Source organism: Physella acuta, unplaced genomic scaffold, assembly GCF_028476545.2.
Source record: "Physella acuta isolate Inbredline_101_S28 unplaced genomic scaffold, ASM2847654v3 ptg000661l, whole genome shotgun sequence".
NCBI lineage: Eukaryota > Metazoa > Mollusca > Gastropoda > Physidae > Physella > Physella acuta.
Window position 1 is genome coordinate 694,723 of NW_026732180.1, and position 25,600 is coordinate 720,322.

At 32.8% G+C, this 25,600-nt stretch overlaps 1 protein-coding gene across 1 annotated transcript; it reads right to left on the reverse strand.

Annotated features, from left to right (window-relative positions):
- On the reverse strand, positions 1-24,293 carry LOC131948845 (zinc finger protein 271). Its single transcript, XM_059310538.1, has 3 exons — positions 24,213-24,293; positions 14,950-15,635; positions 1-2,895 (listed from the first exon to the last, which is right to left on the reverse strand). The coding sequence occupies exons 2-3, from the start codon at positions 15,617-15,619 to the stop codon at positions 893-895; spliced, it is 2,673 nt and encodes an 890-aa protein (XP_059166521.1). The 5' UTR covers positions 15,620-15,635; positions 24,213-24,293; the 3' UTR covers positions 1-892.
- Positions 24,294-25,600: the final 1,307 nt, after the last annotated feature.

Genomic DNA, 25,600 nt, shown 5'->3' on the forward strand with positions numbered 1-25,600 from the left:
TGAAATTATATCAGAGAAACAGAGGTTGTATGATTAAAAAAAAAAACTTGTATGAATATTACATGAACATGTTTGTCCATAACATGTATTAGTGAAACTGCATTGTACAAGATTTATTTTGCAACAATAAAGTAAGTCATTGAACCTGCCACAGTGCAGAAGACAACATTGTTTCTTCATTGTTTTATATATGTGTGTGTGTGTGTGTGTGTGTGTGTGTGTGTGTGTGTGTGTGTGTGTATCAAACAAGGTAATCGTAAAGAATGTGCTGTGATGATTTATGACATCCATTCTTTCATTGAAGTGTTTTTTCTCTTGTGTGACTATTTAGGAATTGTTGTTGCATAATTTAACAAAATTAAATTTTCAACCTTGCCTTAACTGCATTCTTAGTGACATCATACAAATGGACAACAGGCTGATGTTTCAAATGTTTACAAGAAAAAATTCTGACAATTTAAACAAGTTTAAAAAAACATTGTATCTGCTAATTTTTAAAATGAAATGTTTAGATAGCCAATACATTTGTAGGCCTATTATTCTCTATGACAAATAATAGAATGATGAGGATTATATCCTGTATAAGACACCTAATGACAGTGAGAACTTTTTAAATGACAAACATCAAAGTCATATTTTCTGTCTCCACTTTGTGACCTCCGTGCAAAATTCATCATTTTATCATAAAGATTAGTGATCCTTGTGAACAAGAATTTTATGACCAACATAAATTCAGGAGGCTAATTTCCTAAATGAGACTTCTGATGGATAGATAGAGAAGATATCCAAGAAAACATTTTATGACACACATCACATTCATCATGTCTTTTGTCTCCTGAATGAATCTTTTAATGCATAGATAAATAACTTCGCTGACAAGACTTTTTATGGCTTAGTTATTTCCAGAGTGAATAATTTTGTGTGTATTTAAACTAGATTTATGAGCAAACTTTTTATGACACACATCACATTCATGTGGCTTAAGCCCAGAATGAGTCATTTGATGTCGAGATAACTTGTACCTCTGACCATACTTTTTATGACACACATCACATTCATGAGGCTTATGTCCAGAGTGAATAATTTTGTGTGTATTTAAATTAGATTTATTAGCAAACTTTTTATGACACACATCACATTCATGAGGCTCAAGTGGACTGCCTGAATGAATCTTTTTATGCTCCAATAAATGATTTTTGTGAGTATACTTTTTATGGCAAACATCACATTCATGTGGCCTAAGCCCAGAATGAGTCAATTGATGTCGAGATAACTGGGACCTCTGAGCAAACTTTTTATGACACACATCACATTCATATGGTTTCTCATGTAAATGTGTTTTTTTATGCCGAGATAAATGACATTTAAGATTGAAACGTTTTTGACAAACATCACATTCATATGGCTTGAGATTAGAATGTATATTTTTATGGTCAGATAAATAATTCTTCGAATTGAACTTTTTAAGACACACATCACATTCATATGGTTTCTCATATAAATGAGTTTTTTTATGCTGAGATAAATGACCTTTTAGATTGAAATGTTTTTGACAAACATCACATTCATATGGCTTGAGATTAGAATGTATATTTTTATGGTCAGATAAATAATTCTTCGAATTGAACTTTTTAAGACACACATCACATTCATATGGTTTCTCATGTAAATGAGTTTTTTTATGCTGAGATAAATGACTTTTATGATTGAAACGCTCTTGACAAACATCACATTCATATGGCTTGAGATTAGAATGTATATTTTTATGGTCAGATAAAGAATACTTCGTAGTGAACTTTTTATGACACACATCACATTCATATGGTTTCTCATGTAAATGAGTTTTTTTATGCTGAGATAAATGACTTTTATGATTGAAACGCTTTTGACAAACATCACATTCATATGGCTTGAGATTAGAATGTATATTTTTATGGTCAGATAAAGAATTCTTCGTAGTGAACTTTTTATGACACACATCACATTCATGTGGTTTAATTCCAGCATGAATATTTTTGTGTATAATCAAACTATTCTTCTGAGCAAAGTTTGTATGACACACATCACATTCATATGGCTTATGTCCAGAGTGAATAATTTTGTGTGTACATAAACTAGATTTATGAGCAAACTTTTTCTGACAAACATCACATTCATATGGCTTGAGATTAGAATGTATATTTTTATGGTCAGATAAAGAATTCTTCGTAGTGAACTTTTTATGACACACATCACATTCATGTGGTTTAATTCCAGCATGAATATTTTTGTGTATAATCAAACTATTCTTCTGAGCAAAGTTTGTATGACACACATCACATTCATATGGCTTATGTCCAGAATGAATAATTTTGTGTGTACATAAACTAGATTTATGAGCAAACTTTTTATGACACACATCACATTCATATGGCTTATGTCCAGAGTGAATAATTTTGTGTGTATATAAACTAGATTTATAAGCAAACTTTTTATGACACACAACACATTCATGTGGTTTAATTCCAGAATGAATATTTTTGTGCATAATCAAACTATTCTTCTGAGCAAAGTTTGTATGACACACATCACATTCATATGGCTTATGTCCAGAGTGAATAATTTTGTGTGTACATAAACTAGATTTATGAGCAAACTTTTTATGACACACATCACATTCATATCTCTTGAGATTAGAATGTGTATTTTTATGTTCAGATAAATTACTCTTCATAGTGAACTTTTTATGACACACATCACATTCATGTGGTCTGATTTGTGCATGAATATTTTTATGTTGAGATAAAAGATATTTACTATTAAAACTTTTATTGCATCTGTCTTCAGGATGTAATTTATGCAGAGAAAACTTCTTGTTTATTTTCTTAAGCTGTTTTACATGACTGTTCATAGCACCTTGTTGATGAGTTTTCATATGTTGTGTAATATGATGAAAATGAGTAAATCTTTGACAACACATATCACACTTATATGTCTTCAGTCCCTTGTCACTGAGCTCATACATTGTTGGAAAATTATCAATAACTTCTTTATGCAATTCCTTGAGTTCTTTTAAATCATGATGAAGATCTGATTTTAAAATTGTAAAATTTTCAATAAAAGCATCAGAATCTGGTAAATATTCAAGCTGTCTTTTATCATCTAAGCTATTTTTGTTTTCACCACTAAATATTGAAAATGCTAATATATCCTTTTTCATAACATCAAAACTTAAAAATTCTGTTGAAACATTTGGTTTCATATCTTTAGAATAATAAAATGTTTTATCTGATTGTTGATCTGAAGTTGAAAATGGAACTGTTTCGTTTGACTTGTCTTCAAAAGGTGAAGATTGTGATGATATATTTTGATTGATAAGATTTGAAGTTGAAATCAATGGTAAATTTGGTTTCACATCTTCTAAAGTTGAAATTGCCAATGTTACATCTGATTTAAAATCCATAAATTGCATTGCTTGGTCATTTGATTCCTGTTTAACCACAAGTGCACTTTGCAAAGACATGGCTGATTTTCCCAGTCTGTTCTGCATAAATTTAAATAGATGGCTAAAAAAGAGAAAATAAAAATAGATATGAACAGAAAAATAAAATGTTTAAAATCTTTTATCCCTAAATATCAACATTTTTAAAAAAAAAATAAATAACCCTCTAGCAATTTAATACTTCAACGAGAACAATATTTTTAAAAGTTTTCAACTTTTTAGTAATTCTCTTCGTAAGATGAGTAGAGATTAATTACTTTTGGCCTAAGACAAAATTTTATTTTATTTAAACTTAGTAATTTTCCTTCAACAAATGTTGATACTCTGTATAGTATACTTTAAAGTGTGACCACTAAAGTAAATACCAACTAGTGCAAACTTTGCTTATGAGTCCACACTAATTGTTAAGGTTATAAAAATGACAATTTAGAATAACAAACAATGCTTGCTAGATGAATCAACCTCATCTATTTTTTCTGGTATAGCTCTCAATCAGCCCATAATAAGATTTACAAAACGAAGTGTCTATTCCACGTTGATTGTGAATAACCGTATTAAGGCTATTCACAGTCATGACTGTTTTTAATACATTTAATGTTTAAAAAACACAGAATGAGCATGAAAGTGTGTGGACGATTGGACATAAGTGGCTGTCATGCTGGAAGGTGTGGGTTCTAAACCCACTGATGCCTACTTTCCTATAACTCTTTTTGTAGGATGCCTAATTGTCAAAATTTTACTTTTTCCCCGTTATTCATGGAAGGGTTACTTTTGTAAAAAAAAAAATTCTTATGTGACAAGATTGCTGGTCAATCTTAAAAAAAAAAAAACAACAACAACTGAGCCTTAGATTTTTGCTAAGAGAAAAAAAACAGGTTGGGAAAATTGTGATGGAAACTTTGAATAATAACTGATTAAAAAGGACATGCTATTAATATTATTAATTTAAAAATAAACCCAGGAGTGATCTCCCCTAAACTTTCTCGAATATTCTTATATAAAACAACAGGGGATGGGAACTCGGGCTATAGACATGATTTTTAACCATTTCCCCGGCGACTGGGTGTAATCGACCCGAAGTCGCTATATTTTTGCTCATATCTCGAGTCTCATTTTATAAATTTTTCTGGGCCTCATTCCCATCTATAAGGTGGTTGGGATGAACACATTGGAGGTTGTAAATTTTTAAAATATGCGTAAAATTTTTTTTAATGAGAGTTTGAAATTTTTTTTATACGGTCCCTGGCAACTGGGTGCTACACACCCGTACACAATTTTAAATGGAAAAAAAATATTTATAACTTAAAAACTGGCTTCTAAATATTTGTTTTTACACATTGTGGGTTAAGTCATTGTGTTACATTTTCAAAGTTTAACTATAAATTAACAATCTGAAGGTATTTGAGTAACAAAAATATCAAACTGGATTGAAGTAATCAACTTTAGTAACAAAATAATAGAACATTAACACGTTTTAAAAATTTGCACCTCAGAGAGCACAGTTGTTAGTTAAAATTAAAATAACTGGACATTTCCTTTTGCTGGCAGGGAAATTTAGTTTTTTTTAATAAAATATGGGCACCCTTTTAGTGGTGTTAAATGAGTCACAGGTCCAAAATATTTTATTTCCATACTTATCGGAATTGCTTGGTATGTATTGGATAAATCTACTCCCACCTCTAAAATCAACCAGTTGCTAATTAGTAATGATCTCTCCAGAAACATAACTTCTTTCTAAATTTGAATGGAATATCTACCATAATGGAAGCAAATATACCATGAGCCTGATGGACTGTTAGTGTTATTGTTGTGAAATTCAATATGACCCAGAAGGTTGCTGAATCTCTTCATAGAAAATTCTGCCTTCAAAAACCTTCCATAAGGAGAACTGAATTGACATACAACTAAATTTTTATTCTGTAGAGTGCCAGTGTCTCCTCTTGCTTTCTCTCCATCCCTGCTAATGCAGTCAAATATTGGTTGTATTATTTTTTGTATTCATGCACAGAAGAAATATTTTGGGTCAGGCTGTTTATAAATTTCCTGGGATTAGCACTTCAGATTGTGGTCTAGTGTACTGTTACTTTGTCTTTCCTGAAAATATTTATTTTTCTTCACTTTGCACCAACCGTTTCATTTCATTATGAGTGCCAACTGTTGACACATTATTGATAGTTGAAATGCAGTATATTGGGTAGACCTCGTCATCAGAGCTGCTTGATACTGAACCAGCATTGTCTTCAAGTAATGATGGCTACCATTCTTCATCTTCTACCTCTGATACTGATGGCTGCCATTCTTCATCTTCTACCTCTGATACTGATGGCTGCCATTCTAATACTTGAGCCTCAAAACTTGTTGGTCATTTTCACCTACTATACTAAAACTGGCAAATATATTCCTTTATCATTAGCACTTGAGTTTAGATAAAAGTGTTCAAGGCTTGTTTCTGTTGTGTTCTCGATAGCGTTTGTGACTATTTATAAACCTTACTCTCAGGGTCACAACCTGTAGAACACCCACCCCACTCCCAGTTTGATCAATTAATTGCCCAGTATTAACTTTCAAGCAGCATTACAAAGTTGTTTTGCCTTTTTGTCCTCATTCGTACTCCTAATGAGGTTAATGTCAAGTTACTCTAAAAGGCTTGAATGTCTCTATCTACATTCCAGAGCTCCCAAAAAGAGTACAAATCACTATATATGTCCTCCCACAGGCAATCTTACCCCTGCATTTCATTAACCTATTGTAACTCTAAACTACAGTTCTGTCTGTAACTGCAAGTCAGAGCTCCAGCAAAGAGTATAAATCACTACATATGTCCACTAACAGGTTAACTCTTGCTTGAGAATCCCATCAACCTGTAGTATCATATTACAGCTCTCCCATTGACAACAACATGTCTAGTGTTCCCCATGGCCACAATGCCCTGAATACCTCAACTGTGTCAGTATTGTTACCCACCCCACAATGAACAAAGAAAAGAATTTACTATAAGAAAGTCTTTGGGTGTGATCCACCCAGTTGCCGGGGACAGGGTACCAAATATGTTGCCGGGGAAAGGTTTAATCCATTTTAAATACTTAAAGTTTTAAAAATAGAATAAAATCTCGTAGACAAATTAATTGCACACCAAGTGAACACCAAATAAAAAAGTGCATAATAGTGCGCAATATTATTAGTACTTTATAAATTTACATGCATTTTTTGAGAAATCGGAAATAGCGTAAATTAGTAGGCCTACTTCCAGTCAACGGAAATCACTCAAAATTTGACAGAAGGTAGAGAATTAGATCTTTTACTTACATGTGAAATTTCATTTATCTATCTGAAATTGTACTCAAGTTATAGGCTTTTGAAAAATTCAAAGTAAAAAAAGTACCACTTCCTGTTATCGGAAATCGCTCAAAAGTTGATCAAGATCTACGATTTTTATAAAATACTTATATATGAAATTTGATCAACCTAGCTGTAACTGTACTCAATTTATCGTGTTTACACACAGACAGACACACACATACGGACAATTATGTTTTTCCGTATCAGTGAGGTGTAAAACGTCGAGATTTGTAAAAATCTTGATTTTTTTTTTGCAAGATTACAAGACTTTCTCTATAGGCCTACTTCGTATATACGAGAAAGTAAAAAAGTATCAATAATAGCTAGCACACTAGTAAATAAGTCAATTTAGCATATATTAACTTTCTGTGCAATGAAAAAAAATTCCAAAGTCAGGTCGGCCTGTGGCACCCTTCACTGAACTTAACAGGATGAAAAACTTGACCTGTGACCTTCATTAAAACAATTTTTTTTTTACTATAAGTAAAAGTGTCTTTAATCTTACCCAAATAAGTAATAAAAATTTGACAATTAATTTTAATTACTGTTGTAAAGAGAAATAAACAGCTTAATAAACACATGCTTTCTTGAGGGGATGTGGCACATCACAATTGGAACTTTGTATTTCTGTGTATTATGACTATATTTGTACACAATCAGCATGCTATGCTTTTTAAATTGATAAAGGGTAAGTATACAAAGTTATAAAACCTGCAATCTAACTAATGCTTCATACTTTCAGTTTAAAAAATAATAAAAACGATCAATGAAGAAAGCGTAAACATTCTATTTTTGGTATGCCATTAAAAAAAGTCATAAATCTGGCAAAATGATTGGATTCTTGCACAGCACACTTTTTCCCGTGCCTCGTTTTCACCAAAAGAGATTATAATAAAATGGCATTATTGCGGGGTGATAATTTTTACCAAGCTCATCTTGTAGCTACCAAACAAAGCAATTAGGTCAAAAAGTAGATCTGACAATTCTTAAATAACAGACTTAAATAGAAACGGATAGTTCCGATTTCTAAAATTAACGATGGCCTTGTAATCATTAGTTTTAACTTTTATCCTTATACCGTTTAGTGAAAGCAAAACTGGTAACCATTTAAGAAAGCGCATGAGCCATAAGATGTCACGATGACAAACCCAGAAGCAGTTGAATTGAACGGCCTACATATTACTGCATAAGCTAAATCCTCCTAAACATGTGAAATAAATATTAAAATTTAAGGAACCACCAGTTTTTCACACAGGGTTCCTACACCAAAGTGAACTTAAAATTCCATGAGATTTTAAGTTTTTCAGGAGAAAACCAAAATTTCATGACATAATTTATTGTATTAAAAAGCAACAACAACTCAACCCCTCGCTGAATGGAAGGAAGTTTGACATTGCTCAAATAGGAAGTGGTCTTTATAAAATGCTTTGTAGCATAGCATTTGTAATTTTTTAAAAGTAAATATCTAAACCGTTTAGTTGAGTTAACGTAGATTCAATTTTGCACCCCACCCCTCCCATTTATCGGTTGTTATTCATAAAATTGCCATTTCCCCTCCCCCATTTGGAAAATTTGGTGCACTTTTTACCAGTGACTATTCTCTAAGTTTTTATCTTTGTGAAACACAACTGAGGTAGAGAAAAGATTAGTGTGTAGAGTCTACAGCCGTTTATTTTCTTAACTTTTACTGTGTATAATTCAATAAGCCTACTTCAGCATAAAATGTGCTTTTTATAAAAAAACTTTTAACAATAAACTAATTTAAAATGTTAATCAATTATGTTTGCACTTTTGTTTTCAATTCAATGATTACTGAAATAGTGAGAGTTAGTTCACTTGGCAAAAAAATAGATTAATTTAGACCTTTGCAACTGAGAAAGATATTGAGCCTAGCAATCATAGCCATATCCCAGTGTCAAGTGACTTAACCCCTCCCCACCTCACCAATGTCAGCCTCTGTATTAACAATGTCAATAATAAACATAATTTATATGGAAGTCTTCAGCAGTAAATAGCCTTACTGTAATATTAGCTTTTTATCATTTGATGAACAGGTAGATCAATCTGAGTAGCTTAAATAGGTTCTACTAGAAATAAACTGTATTTTGGAAACAATACTTGAAAATATATAACATTTCAGCTAAAAATAGAATCTAGATATAGTATTTCCGATACCTCATAGTTTTTTTTTTCAATTGCCGGTAGCGTATTTTTCCACCCAGCTAGACACGGTCGCGCGGGGTCAGTTTGAGGTCATCAAAGCTTACAGTTGGCCTGTAGTATACATCATATCAGACTATAAATTGAAATTAGCCGGGCAAAAACTAGATTTGGGCCTAATTGAAATGTGTAATTAAAAAAAACAGAACTTGAGGCCTATCAACAAACTGAGCTACACTCGTAGAATGACCTGAGAAAAAAAGTCAAACCCAACCCACAGGTTAAAGACAGCTAGGTCTATATTTTTAATGTGTGTCTTGTATGCACAGAATTGATAATGCAGAACATTTTACTGGGTCGGTCAGATCTGATTACCTAGAGATCTAACGCACGAAAAAAATATACGCTAAAATTATTGACGCGAGTAAAATTTCAGGACATTTTACTTTTACAAAATTTCAGGAGAAATGTTAAAATTCCAGGAGAATTCCATAAGTTTTTTTTATTTTTTAAATTTCAGGAGAATTCCAGGAGGCCACGGGAACCCTGTTCACATTACTAGTCACGGCGATTTTACGGGTAATCTATTGCTTTGGCTTTAGGTACGCAAAATCGGCCGCGGCTAGTAATATACGAAAAAGTTACCTCATCATCAAGGCTTTAATAGAAGTAAATTGTGAAATATTTGTGTCAAATATTATAGATAGCTGAATAATAAACCAAAATCAATGCTAAATAATACTAAATATATTATATCAATATAGGCCAGAAATTAACTTTAAACAGCAGTGTTTGCGAGCAGGATTTGCTATATAAACAGCAGCCATTTGTAAAATAGAGTGGCTTCCCCTGAATCTTTCGCTATAAGTTTAATTAACAAAATCAAACTTAAACAAGATGGCTGCTAGGTTTATTATTCATTTATCTATAATATTTGACACAAACATATGACAATATACTTCAATTACAGCCTTGACAATGAGGTAACTTTTTCGTACATTAATAGCCGCGGGCGATTTTACGTACCCATTCGATAGCGGAAAGATTACCAACAGGTGACTCCTTAAATTTTAATAATAGACTAGATCTAGATCTAATTATTTCACATTTTCAGGAGGATTTATGTTTTGAAAAATTCAAAAATGTTTCCTTGTTTCATTTATGTACCTGTTTTTAAACAATTGAATTAAAACTTTTCAGTAATAAATGAAGCCTAGTGATGTTTCCAACAGATACAACCATGAAGTTACCATGCTCATATGACATATAGGACTATAGCAGCCATCTTGTTATTTTTTTTATTCAGGGGAAGCCACTCTAACTTTACAGATGGCCGCTGTTTATATTAAAGTTAATAGACTATACAGTATAGTTTTACCGTATTTTTTCTCTTAGTAGGCCTACCTAGATCTATAGCTCTAATGCTATGCCATAAAACGACTTATATTTTTTTTAGCCTACCCGTTTATTTAAAGCCACATATTTCTGATAATTGAATGCCCAACATACTAATATTAATTTTAAGTTATGATTTATTTATTTATTTGAAGTTATAGATCTATATAAGATCATTACATAGACTAGTGTTAAAAGAAGAGAAACAACAGGTTGATTGTTATGTGAAAAAAATATAATTCTGTCTCGAAGTTGTTTTTTTTTATAATAATTATTTTTATGAGTTTAATTTCATAGAAAAAGAAGCACGTCTACTTAAAAAATGCCTTTTTGCGAGTGGTTTTACACAAAACAAGTTAATAAAAAGTCTATTGACAATTTAAGCGCAATTTCCTTATGTTATCAGGTGTTGATTGGGGCTTAATACCACACGGCTCTTAACGCCCTCCTTTACCCTATGCATTTATATTGTGTTATTGATTGTTTGTGGGGTAATTTTAATAGTATAAAACCTTTTTCCCACACTCCCAAAGTTCATCCCATTCAGCCATTGCGGCTCGCGCAGTTCGCTGCTAAGCCAGCCAGGTCACATGATTTGCCCTCCTCCTCCTTCGCCTTCCACTGCCTTCTTTGCTATATAGTACTGTAATGTATTATGTATAATGTAATTTAAAAAAAAAAATTGTGACCGAACGAAAGGATATTTTTGAAAACTTTCTTCGGCAATATTGTTCTAAATTATGGCAGGAATCGATTGGTACATGTTTCAAGTCGCTAAGTGGTCTGGTTGCCGAGATATTGGCCAAAAACTGCAAATTTTTTTTTCGAGGTTTTTTGGCTTTTCCGGGAAATCCAGGAAGGAATTCCAGGAATTTTGTTGGCCCACAATCATCCTCGGAACTTGCTTAACATATTTGCTTTGAAACTAGTCCTCGATATTGCTTCGTTGAGGAGGAGATACGACTTAAAGCTGCGGACATCCATCCATCCATCCATACAGAAATGACGAGTTAATAATCGCAATTCCAGTATAGAAATTGCGCTAAAAACTAGCCAGATCTACAGAACCTAAGTAAGCCTACCCTTAATAAACTTTTTGTAAATTCGTTTATTTTTTATAAAAATTAAATAATTTTTATAAAACGAAATATGGACTCGGGTCTGATCTAAATGGCCTTCCGTGCTTATACCGAAGGAAACACCGTTTCTTGTTACCTCCTATGGTCGTCCTTTGACCGTAGAAATTTTTATGAGATTTAACGACACGTTTTTATTGTTGTAGCTTTTTTCTTTTAATACAAAAACGCTATGTTTATAAAAGGTAATATGATCAGCTTTGACCCCATTAAAAATTGTCCCAGATTTTACACGGGGGGGGGGGGGGGGAGATGTCGACATGAAATTGTTTTCGATATAATATCATACTGTATTTGTAGAGCAAAGATCAGTCGACGTCAGTTTTCACTAACTTACCGTGGACTGATGCCCATCGGTGTTCTATTTGCCCGACAACATGCCGTATTAGTAGCGGCTGCATCACCAGTAAGTGCCCTAACCGGCTCTGCCCCCCCCCCCCCCCAAGATGCCTGGAAGAAACACTGTAATGAAACTAATTTACTTTCTTTAATAAAAGCTTTGGCCGCTAAAATATGTAAGATAGGGATCATCGAAAAGAAAACAAAGAATACGCTTATCTAAGGAAGTGGTCACTCACGGTCAGTTTTCAACCTGCGTGCCTCATTGCCGAGTGAATTGCCGAGGCCTGTGTCAAAAATAATGTTCAGAGCCTAAGTACCCTTAAAAATTGTTAACATTCGTCTTGCTTTTAACGAGATGTACAATGTTTAATTAGGGAAAAACGACTGGTCAGCTTTGACCCCTTTACCGATAATTCCCAAAAGTGGCTTTCGTCGATAAAATTTCTTTTTCGATATATAACATAAGGCGCTGGTCATTTAAGATCAGCTTTCAGTGACTTTCACCCACTCGCCTACTTCATAGTGTTCAGTAATCAAATGGAAAATATTACAATGGTATAATTTTAATTTTAGTCCATGTTTGAGGGCCTCAAAGATGAAAAGTGACAAAGCATAATTGTTGTAAAACACATGTTGGTAAAGTGTATGAAACAGTAGATTAGAGATAGAAAAAAAACAAAAAAAAACAATAAAGCTTATTTGATTAACAAACGTTAAAATCAAGGAAAATTAAAATATAATCAATATATCAACCTTACGATTTCACACTTTGTCACCCAATTACAGAAACTTGTCACCTCTAGTCTAACAGTACCTTATTTACTCTCACCTTATATATATATATATATATATATATATATATATTTGGTATATATATATTTGGTATATATATCTACATACATGTACAATTGTAGCCTATAAATAAAAAGTTTTGACGTTTTAAATTGTTCACATTTTGAAAAAAATATAGATTTAAATAAATTATAACAAGTATAATAATACAAAGAAATACATGAAATTATTTCAGAGAAACAGCGGTTGTATGATTAAAAAAAACACTTGTATGAATATTACATGAACATGTTTGTCCATAACATGTATATGTGAAACTGCATTGTACAAGATTTATTTTGCAACAATAAAGTCATTGAACCTGCCACAGTGTAGAAGACAACATTGTTTCTTCATTGTTTTATATAGGTGTGTAAATATATATATATATATATATATATATATATATATATATATATATATATATATATATATATGTGTGCGAATCAAACAAGGTAATCGTAAAGTATGGGCTGTGATGATTTATGACATCCATTCTTTCCTTGAAGTGTTTTTTCCCTTGTGTGACTAATTTGGAATTGTTGTTGCATAATTTAACAAAATTAATTTTTCAACCTTGCCTTAACTGCATTCTTAGTGACATCATACAAATGGACAACAGGCTGATGTTTCAAATGTATACAAGAAAACATTCTGACAATTTAAACAAGTTTAAAAAAACATTGTATCTGCTAATTTTTAAAATAAAATGTTTAGATAGCCAATACATTTGTAGGCCTATTATTCTCTATGACAAATAATAGAATGATAAGGATTATATCCTGTATAGGACACCTAACGACAGTGAGAACTTTTTAAATGACAAACATCAAAGTCATATTTTCTGTCTCCACTTTGTGACCTCAGTGCAAAATTCATCATTTTATCATAAAGATTAGTGATCCTTGTGAACAAGAATTTTATGACCAACATAAATTCAGGAGGCTAATTTCCTGAATGAGACTTCTGATGGGTAGATAGAGAAGATATCCAAGAAAACATTTTATGACACAAATCACATTCATATCTTTTGTCTCTTGAATGAATCTTTTCATGTATAGATAAATAACTTCGCTGACTAAACTTTTTATGGCACACATCACATTCAAATGGCTTAGTTATTTCCAGAGTGAATAATTTTGTGTGTATTTAAACTAGATTTATGAGCAAACTTTTTATGACACACATCACATTCATGAGGCTTATGTCCAGAGTGAATAATTTTGTGTGTATTTAAACTAGATTTATGAGCAAACTTTTTATGACACACATCACATTCAGGAGGCCCAAGTGGACCATCTGAATGAGTCTTTTTATGCTCCAATAAATGATTTCTCTGAGAATACTTTTTATGACAAACATCACATTCATGTGGCCTAAGGCCAGAATGAGCAATTTGATGTCGAGATAACTGGGACCTCTGAACAAACTTTTTATAACACACATCACATTCATATGGTTTCTCATGTAAATGAGTTTTTTTATGCTGAGATAAATGACCTTTTAGATTGAAACGTTTTTGACAAACATCACATTCATATGGCTTGAGATTAGAATGTATATTTTTATGGTCAGATAAATAATTCTTCGAATTGAACTTTTTAAAACACACATCACATTCATATGGTTTCTCATCTAAATGAGTTTTTTTATGCTGAGATAAATGACTTTTTAGATTGAAACGTTTTTGACAAACATCACATTCATATGGCTTGAGATTAGAATGTATATTTTTATGGTCAGATAAAGAATTCTTCGTAGTGAACTTTTTATGACACAGATCACATTCATGTCTTTTGTCTCCTGAATGAATCTTTTCATGTACAGATAAATTACTTCGCCGACTAAACTTTTTATGGCACACATCACATTCATATGGCTTATGTCCAGAGTGAATAATTTTGTGTGTATATAAACTAGATTTATAAGCAAACTTTTTATGACACACATCACATTCAGGAGGCCCAAGTGGACCATCTGAATGAGTCTTTTTATGCTCCAATAATTGATCTTTCCGAGAATACTTTTTATGACAAACTTCACATTCATGTGGCTTATGTCCAGAATGAGTCATTTGATGTCGAGATAACTGGTACCTCTGAGCAAAGTTTTTATGGCACACATCACATTCATATGGCTTATTTCCAGAGTGAATAATTTTGTGTGTATATAAACTAGATTTATGAGCAAACTTTTTATGACACACATCACATTCATTGCATCTGTCTGCAGGATGTAACTTCTTGTTTTTTTTTTTCATAGCACCTTGTTGCTGATGAAAATCATACCCATATAAATTCTTTCTTGTGTGAGTTTTCATATGTTGTGTAATATGATTAAATTGAGTAAATCTTTGACAACACATATCACACTTATATGTCTTCAGTCCCTTATCCCTGAGCTCATACATTGTTGGAAAATTATCAATAACTTCTTTATGCAATTCCTTGAGTTCTTTTAAATCATGATGAAGATCTGATTTTAAAACTGTAAAATTTTCAATAAAAGCATCTAAATCTGGTAAATATTCAAGCTGTCTTTTAACATCTAAGGTATTTTTGTTTTCACCACTAAATGTTGAAAATGTTAATATATCCTTTTTCATAACATCACAACTTAAAAATTCTGTTGAAACATTTGGTTTCATATCTTTAGAATAATAAAATGTTTCATCTGATTGTTGATCTGAAGTTGAAAATGGAACTGTTTCATTTGACTTGACTTCAAAAGGTGAAGATTGTGATGATATATTTTGATTGATAACATTTGAAGTTGAAAGCAATGTTGAATTTGGTTTCACATCTTCTAAAGTTAAAATTGCCAATGTTACATCTGATTTTAAATCCATAAATTGTATTGCTTGGTCATTTGATTCCTGTTTAACCACAAGTGCACTTTGTAAAGACATGGCTAATTTTCCCAGTCTGTTCTGCATAAATTTAAATAGATGGCTAAAAAAGAGAAAATAATAATAGTTTATAATAGATATGAACAGAAAATAAATTGTTTAAAATCTTTTATCCATAAATATAGACATTTAAAAAAAAAAATAACTCTCTAGCAATTTAATACTTCAACGAGAGTAATATTTTTTAAAGTTTTCAACTTTTTAGTAACTCTCTTCATAAGATGAGTAGAGATTAATTACTTTTGGCCTAAGACAAAATTTTATTTTATTTAAACTTAGTAATTTTCCTTCAACAAATGTTGATACTCTGTATAGTATACTTTAAAGTGTGATTACTGAAGTAAATACCAAATAGTGCAAACTTTGCTTATGAGTCCACAGTAATTGTTAAGGTTATAAAAATAATAATTTAGAATCACAAACAATGCTTGCCAGATGAATCAACCTCATCTGATTTTTCTGGTATAGCTCTCAGTCAGCCCTTAATAAGATTTACATAACGTAGAGTCTATTTCAAGTCAACTGTGATTAACAGTATTAGGGCTTTTCAGAGTCATGACTGTTTTTGATACATTTAATGTTTAAAAAACACAGAATGAGCATGAAAGTGAGTGGACGATTGGACATAAGTGGCTGTCATGCTGGAAGGTGTGGGTTCTAAACCAACTGATGCCTACTTTCCTATAACTCTTTTTGTAGGATGCCTAATTGTCAAAATTTTATCTTTTCCCCGTTATTCATGGAAGGGTTACTTTTGTAAAAAAAAAAATTTCTTATGTGACAAGATTGCTGGTCAATCTTAAAAAAAAAAAACAACAACAACTGAGCCTTAGATTTTTGCTAAGAGAAAAAAACAGGTTGGGAAAATTGTGATGGAAACTTTGAATAATAACTGATTAAAAAGGACATGCTATTAATATTATTAATTTAAAAATAAACCCAGGAGTGATCTCCCCTAAACTTTCTCGAATATTCTTATATAAAACAACAGGGGGTGGGAACTCGGGCTATAGACATGATTTTTAACCCTTTCCCCGGCGACTGGGTGTAATCGACCCAAAGTCGCTATATTTTTGCTCATATCTCGAGTCTCGTTTTATAAATTTTTCTGGGCCTCATTCCCATCTATAAGGTGGTTGGGATGAACACATTGGAGGTTGTAAATTTTTAAAATATGCGTAAAAAATTTTTTAATGAGAGTTTGAAATTTTTTTATACGGTCCCTGGCAACTGGGTGCTACACACCCGTACATAATTTTAAATGGAAAAAAAATATTTATAACTTAAAAACTGGCTTCTTAATATTTGTTTTTACACATGTGGGTTAAGTCATTGTGTTACATTTTCAAAGTTTAACTATAAATTAACAATCTGAAGGTATTTGAGTAACAAAAATATCAAACTGGATTGAAGTAATCAACTTTAGTAACAAAATAATAGAACATTAACACGTTTTAAAAATTTGCACCTCAGAGAGCACAGTTGTTAGTTAAAATTAAAATAACTGGACATTTCCTTTTGCTGGCAGGGAAATTTAGTTTTTTTTAATAAAATATGGGCACCCTTTTAGTGGTGTTAAATGAGTCACAGGTCCAAAATATTTTATTTCCATACTTATCGGAATTGCTTGGTATGTATTGGATAAATCTACTACCACCTCTAAAATCAACCAGTTGCTAATTAGTAATGATCTCTCCAGAAACATAACTTCTTTCTAAATTTGAATGGAATATCTACCATAATGGAAGCAAATATACCATGAGCCTGATGGACTGTTAGTGTTATTGTTGTGAAATTCAATATGACCCAGAAGGTTGCTGAATCTCTTCACAGAAAATTCTGCCTTCAAAAACCTTCCATAAGCAGAACTGAATTGACATACAACTAAATTTTTATTCTGTAGAGTGCCAGTGTCTCCTCTTGCTTTCTCTCCATCCCTGCTAATGCAGTCAAATATTGGTTGTATTATTTTTTGTATTCATGCACAGAAGAAATATTTTGGGTCAGGCTGTTTATAAATTTCCTGGGATTAGCACTTCAGATTGTGGTCTAGTGTACTGTTACTTTGTCTTTCCTGAAAATATTTATTTTTCTTCACTTTGCACCAGCCGTTTCATGTCATTATGAGTGCCAACTGTTGACACATTATTGATAGTTGAAATGCAGTATATTGGGTAGACCTCGTCATCAGAGCTGCTTGATACTGAACCAGCATTGTCTTCAAGTAATGATGGCTACCATTCTTCATCTTCTACCTCTGATACTGATGGCTGCCATTCTAATACTTGAGCCTCAAAACTTGTTGGTCATTTTCACCTACTATACTAAAACTGGCAAATATATTCCTTTATCATTAGCACTTGAGTTTAGACAAAAGTGTTCAAGGCTTGTTTCTGTTGTGTTCTCGATAGCGTTTGTGACTATTTATAAACCTTACTCTCAGGGTCACAACCTGTAGAACACCCACCCCACTCCCAGTTTGATCAATTAATTGCCCAGTATTAACTTTCAAGCAGCATTACAAAGTTGTTTTGCCTTTTTGTCCTCATTCGTACTCCTAATGAGGTTAATGTCAAGTTACTCTAAAAGGCTCGAATGTCTCTATCTACATTCCAGAGCTCCCAAAAAGAGTACAAATCACTATATATGTCCTCCCACAGGCAATCTTACCCCTGCATTTCATTAACCTATTGTAACTCTAAACAACAGTTCTGTCTGTAACTGCAAGTCAAAGCTCCAGCAAAGAGTATAAATCACTACATATGTCCACCCACAGGTTAACTCTTGCTTGAGAATCCCATCAACCTGTAGTATCATATTACAGCTCTCCCATTGACAACAACATGTCTAGTGTTCCCCATGGCCACAATGCCCTGAATACCTCAACTGTGTCAGTATTGTTACCCACCCCACAATGAACAAAGAAAAGAATTTACTATAAGAAAGTCTTTGGGTGTGATCCACCCAGTTGCCGGGGACAGGGTACCAAATATGTTGCCGGGGAAAGGTTTAATCCATTTTAAATACTTAAAGTTTTAAAAATAGAATAAAATCTCGTAGACAAATTAATTGCACACCAAGTGAACACCAAATAAAAAAGTGCATAATAGTGCGCAATATTATTAGTACTTTATAAATTTACATGCATTTTTTGAGAAATCGGAAATAGCGTAAATTAGTAGGCCTACTTCCAGTCAACGGAAATTACTCAAAATTTGACAGAAGGTAGAGAATTAGATCTTTTACTTACATGTGAAATTTCATTTATCTATCTGAAATTGTACTCAAGTTATAGGCTTTTGAAAAATTCAAAGTAAAAAAAGTACCACTTCCTGTTATCGGAAATCGCTCAAAAGTTGATCAAGATCTACGATTTTTATAAAATACTTATATATGAAATTTGATCAACCTAGCTGTAACTGTACTCAATTTATCGTGTTTACACACAGACAGACACACACAGACATACAGACAATTATGTTTTTCCGTATCAGTGAGGTGTAAAACGTCGAGATTTGTAAAAATCTTGATTTTTTTTTTGCAAGATTACAAGACTTTCTCTATAGGCCTACTTCGTATATACGAGAAAGTAAAAAAGTATCAATAATAGCTAGCACACTAGTAAATAAGTCAATTTAGCATATATTAACTTTCTGTGCAATGAAAAAAAATTCCAAAGTCAGGTCGGCCTGTGGCACCCTTCACTGAACTTAACAGGATGAAAAACTTGACCTGTGACTTTCATTAAAACAATTTACTAATGTTTTTTTTTACTATAAGTAAAAGTGTCTTTAATCTTACCCAAATAAGTAATAAAAATTTGACAATTAATTTTAATTACTGTTGTAAAGAGAGATAAACAGCTTAATAAACACATGCTTTCTGAGGGGATGTGGCACATGGCAATTGGAACTTTGTATTTCTGTGTATTATGACTATATTTGTACACAATCAGCATGCTATGCTTTTTAAATTGATAAAGGGTAAGTATACAAAGTTATAAAACCTGCAATCTAACTAATGCTTCATACTTTCAGTTTAAAAAATAATAAAAACGATCATCAATGAAGAAAGCGTAAACATTCTATTTTTAGGTATGCCATAAAAAAAGTCATAAATCTGGCAAAATGATTGGATTCTTGCACAGCACACTTTTTCCCGTGCCTCGTTTTCACCAAAAGAGATTATAATAAAATGGCATTATTGCGGGGTGATAATTTTTACCAAGCTCATCTTGTAACTACCAAACAAAGCAATTAGGTCAAAAAGTAGATCTGACAATTCTTAAATAACAGACTTAAATAGAAACGGATAGTTCCGATTTCTAAAATTAAAGATGGCCTTGTAATCATTACTTTCAACTTTTATCCTTATACCGTTTAGTGAAAGCAAAACTGGTCACCATTTAAGTAAGCGCATGAGCCATAAGATGCCACGATGACAAACCCAGAAGCAGTTGAATTGAACGGCCTACATATTACTGCATAAGCTAAATCCTCCTAAACATGTGAAATAATTATTAAAATTTAAGGAACCACCAGTTTTTCACACAGGGTTCCTACACCAAAGTGAACTTAAAATTCCATGAGATTTTAAGTTTTTCAGGAGAAAACCAAAATTTCATGACATAATTTATTGCATTAAAAAGCAACAACAACTCAACCCCTCGCTGAATGGAAGGAAGTTTGACATTGCTCAAACTAGGAAGTGGTCTTTATAAAATGCTTTGTAGCATAGCATTTGTAATTTTTAAAAAGTAAATATCTAAACCATTTAGTTGAGTTAACGTAGATTTAATTTTGCACCCCACCCCTCCCATTTATCAGTTGTTATTAATAAAATTGCCATTTCCCCTCCCGCATTTGGAAAATTTGGTGGCACTTTTTACCAGTGACTATTCTCTAAGTTTTTATCTTTGTGAAACACAATTGAGGTAGAGAAAAGATCAGTGTGTAGAGTCTTGTAGCCGTTTATTTTCTTAACTTTTACTGTGTATAATTCAATAAGCCTACTTCAGCATAAAATGTGCTTTTTATAAAAACTTTTAACAATAAACTAATTTAAAATGTTAATCAATTATGTTTGCACTGTTGTTTTCAATTCAATGATTACTGAAATAGTGAGAGTTAGTTCACTTGGCAAAAAAATAATAGATTAATTTAGACCTTTGCAACTGTGAAAGATATTGAGCCTAGCAATCATAGCCATAATTCCAGTGTCAAGAGACTTAACCCCTCCCCACCTCACCAATGTCAGCCTCCGTATTAACAATGTCAATAATAAACATAATATATATGAAAGTCTTCAACAGTAAATAGCCTAACTGTAATTTTAGCCTTTTATCATTTGATGAACAAGTAGATCAATCTGAGTAGCTTAAATAGGTTCTACTAGAAATAAACTGTATTTTGGAAACAATACTTGAAAATATATAACATTTCAGCAAAAAATAGAATCTAGATCTAGTATTTCCGATACCTCATAGTTTTTTTTTTTCAATTGCCGGTAGCGTATTTTTCCACCCAGCTAGACACGGTCGCGCGGGGTCAGTTTGAGATCATCAAAGCTTACAGTTGGCCTGTAGTATACATCATATCGAACTATGGATTGAAATTAGCTGGGCAAAAACTAGATTTGGGCCTACTTGTAATGTGTAATTAAAAAAAAAAGAACTTGAGGCCTATCAACAAACTGAGCTACACTCGTAGAATGACGTGAGAAAAAAAGTCAAACCCAACCCACAGGTTAAAGACAGCTAGGTCTATATTTTTAATGTGTGTCTTGTATGCACAGAATCGATAAAGCAGAACATTTTACTGGGTCGGTCAGATCTGATTACCTAGAGATCTAACGCACGAAAAAAATATACGCTAAAATTATTGACGCGAGTAAAATTTCAGGACATTTTACAAAATTTCAGGAGAAATGTTAAAATTCCAGGAGAATTCAATAAGTTTTTTTGATTTTTTAAATTTCAGGAGAATTCCAGGAGGCCACGGGAATCCTGTTCACATTACTTGTCACGGGCGATTTTACGGGTAATCTATTGCTTTGGCAACTTTTTTACAATGTATTGTGCCACACCCGGGTCACACCCTTAAGGAAATACGTGTTTATTAAGCTGTTTACTCACTTTACAACAGTAATTAAAATTGATTTTCAAATTTGTATCACTTATTGGGTAAGATGAAGCACATGTTTACTAAAAATAAAAAAAATATAAAAAAGCAATGAAGGTCACGGGTCAAGTTTTTTTTCCTTCAGTCAAGTTCAGTGGAGGGTGCCATAGGCTGACCTGACTATGGAATTTTTTTTTTCAGTAATAATGACTTAGCACAGAAAGTTAAAATATGCTAAATTGGCTTAGTTTACAAGTGTGCAAGCTATTATTGATACATTTTTAATTAAAAAAATCATTCTGTAATTCTCATCAAAAAGCCTAGCAACAGGCTGACCTGACTCTGGAATTTTTTTCAATAATAATGCCTATGCGCAGAAAGTTAAAATATGCTAAATAAATTGGCTTAGTTTACAAGTGTGCTAGCTTTTATAAATTATTAATATAATTTTTAATTAAAAAATCATTAGGCCTATGAAATTTTCATCAAAATGCCTAGACTACTTAAAAAAACGTAAAAGTTTAAAAGGAATCACATTTTCGGTTATCTATCGTTTTGGGTACGTAAAATCGCCCGCGGCTATTAATGTACGAAAACGTTACCTCATTGTCAAGGCTTTAATAGAAGTATATTGTCATATGTTTGTATCAAATATTATAGATAAATGAATAATAAACCTAAATCAATGGCTAGGTAAAACCTTAGTTTAGCGTCGGAAATTATCGGGTAATGTTTGTTGAGTTTCGGTAAACCTTGGTTTATTTGACCATTGAAATATAAATAAATTAAAAATCGATTGTTGTAAATTAATGTTTTAATTTTTTAAGTTTAATAGACAAAAGGAAACAAGAATAAATATAATAGTAGATTTAAATTAGTAGATCTAAAAATAAAACATATATTAATATAATTATAAATAATGAAGTCAAATGTAATAATGTAATGTTTTTGGCCTGCAGCGGATTTGCGACCACTAATTAATTAGATCTAGATCTAGCTAGCTGTCAGGCCAAGTAAAAGATCTAGATTACGAAAATAGTAAAAATTATTAGAAAGATGTAAAAATGATTACAAAACGAGTAAAAGTGACTAGAAACAGGGTTCGTACAATATTTTGAAAATGAAACAAGACCTTTGTAACCACACCATTATTTGTGCTTAAGGCTGAGAAACTTGTGTCTGCTATTAAAAACTACCAGTACCCCCCCCCCCCCCACACAACAAGAGACGGTGGAGGGGCCACTGTGAGGTGACAGTAGCCCAGTCTAATACGTCATATCATGAACTATACCGTAACTTCTATCCCCCCTCCTCCCTCACCTAGCCAAACAGCACAAGCTACGTACTTGGGGTCACGGTGAGTTCATACAAATTTAGATATCAGTGACCTTAGTTACTATGAGGGGCGAGTTAGTCTAGCCCTAAACGTTTTCACGGTCAGTCAAGCAACAACAACAAAAAAACAGGTCTTACACTCTCCCCCCCCCCCCCTCCCCCAATGATGCAGTAACTGAGAAATCAGGTTTCTTCTGCGATACCCAGTGAAAAACGTTATACCACAGTGTAGACCCATCCAGACTTTTTCCAGATTGCGTACGAACCCTGTTAAACAATGTTTAGTAGCAGAAATATTTAGCTGAAACACTCAAAAATAACTAGTTATACAAAATGAGTAATAAAGCAGTATTTAACACGCAATTAAAATAAATCTATTCACATTTTAAACGTTCTGTTTTAAAAATAAAAGATGACGCCAAATAAAGTATGGTTTACAGTACTTCCGGTGGTTACCGGAACTGTATGATAGACTTTGCCATTGTTTTACTGTTTTTTACTGCTATACCATTCCGGAATAATAACCGACGCTAAACTTAGGTTTTACCAATGACTAAATATATCGATATAGGCCAGAAATTAACTTTAAACAGCAGTGTCTGAGAGTGAGAGCAAGATTTGCTATATAAACAGCAGCCATTTGTAAAATAGAGTGGCTTCCCCCTGAATCTCGCGCTAAAAGCTTATAAAAATAAAACTTAAACAAGATGGCTGCTATAGTAAATGAGCATGGTTGCATCTGTTGGAAATATCGCTAGTCTTCATTTATTACGGAAAAGTTTTAATTCAATTGTTTAAAAACAGGTACATAAATGAAACAAGGAAACATTTTTGTATTTTAAAAAACATAAATCCTCCTCAAAATGTGAAATAATTATTAAAATGTAAGGAGTCACCTGTTTTTCACATTACTAGTCGCGGGCGATTTTACGTACCCAGACGATAGATTACCACATTTTCACATTACTAGATCTAGATCTAGATCTAGATCTAGTACTAGAGTCGCGGGCGATTTTACGTAAAACGATAGATTACCATTTTAGTAACGTACCTGTCCTAAAACTAAAACTATAGATTATCCCATATTTAATCAATTAGGCACTAATTTTGAAGTTTTTAGTTTGTTTCAAACTAAATTACTTAATTTAATATTAATTGTCACTCACTGCCATGCACGACACACCTCTCCATAACAACACAATTAATTAATGCACCAGAAATCCTCACTAGAGATGAGCCAAATAGCGGTAACGTGGTTTTTAAAAATAAAAATAAATTGGTTGAGATATGAGAGCCAGTCTTATTATAAAAAAAAAGTGCCTACAATATTTGATTTCTTTTTACATAGACTGATAGACGTAATAGTGCTTTACTTACACGATCATTTTTGTGCCTACATTGTTGATATTTTTCAATTTTTATTTATTTGAATGAAACCGACTTTTGAATTTAGCTCACGTTCTCCAAACCAAATTTTTAACTGCTTTTCTGGCATATATAGCCCTGCTACCTATGGTTTGTTTTTATAGGTGACCGGAAAGAACCGCAACGGAAATAAGCGCAACGGAAAAAAGCGCAAAACAAAAAGGACAACGGAAAAAAGCGCACACGTAAAAAAGCGCAAAGAGAAAAAAGCGCACACAGAAAAAAGCGCAAACAGAAAAAAGGGCAAACGGAAAAAGCGCAAACGGAAAAAAGCGCAATCGGAAAAAGCGCAAAACAAAAAGCGCAACGGAAAAAAGAGCACACGGAAAAAAGCGCAAAGAGAAAAAAACTCACACAGAAAAAAGCGCAAAGAGAAAAAAGCGCAAACAGAAAAATGCGTAACCAGAAAAAACACAACGAAAAATGTGCAAAAGAGAAATTTAGCACAAAGACCATATGGACTAGATGACACATTTATACATGACTGTTAGGGCTGCTGTGAGCGTGTCGTGTTCGATCACGTGATCTACTACCATTTAAAGCGTACCACTACCATGTGCATTCCTATCACCACGATACAGGCGATAATTACTTTACACAATGCCTATTATTTTCTTGGTCAATAATTATTCAACTACTATTCTCGTATAAATAAACATTAAACTATGCTTGATATCGACATTACACGAAGCATCTTTCACATTCTCCCTAGTCCGAACTACCTAGCTTGCATGCCCGTTCCTATGGCAAAACTTCACTCTCTTTCATCCGCGTCATCAAACATGCATTCGTCATATTTCTCGCAATAACATTCATTCGCAACAAAATGCCTGATAAAACACACATCATAACAATGATATATTTACTATTATTTCATAATGACGCACCTACCTACCTACCAACCTACCTCCCTCCCAACCTACGTACCTACCTACCTACCTACCTACCTACCTACCTACCTACATACCTATCTACCTACCTACGTACCTACGTACCTACCTACCAACCTACTACCTACCTACCTACCTACCTACCTACCTACCTACCTACCTACCTACCTACCTACCTACCTACCTACCTAACTTCCTACCTACCTACCTGCCTACCTACCTGCCTACCTACCTGCCTA

Coding starts and splice junctions, on each gene's coding strand:
- LOC131948845 (XM_059310538.1), bottom strand. CDS start 15,619: ATGCAGAACAGACTGGGAAAATTAGCCATGTCTTTACAAAGTGCACTT. Junction 2,896..14,949: donor TGATTTTCATCAGCAACAAG/GTGCTATGAAAA, acceptor CTCATCAACAAG/GTGCTATGAACAGTCATGTA.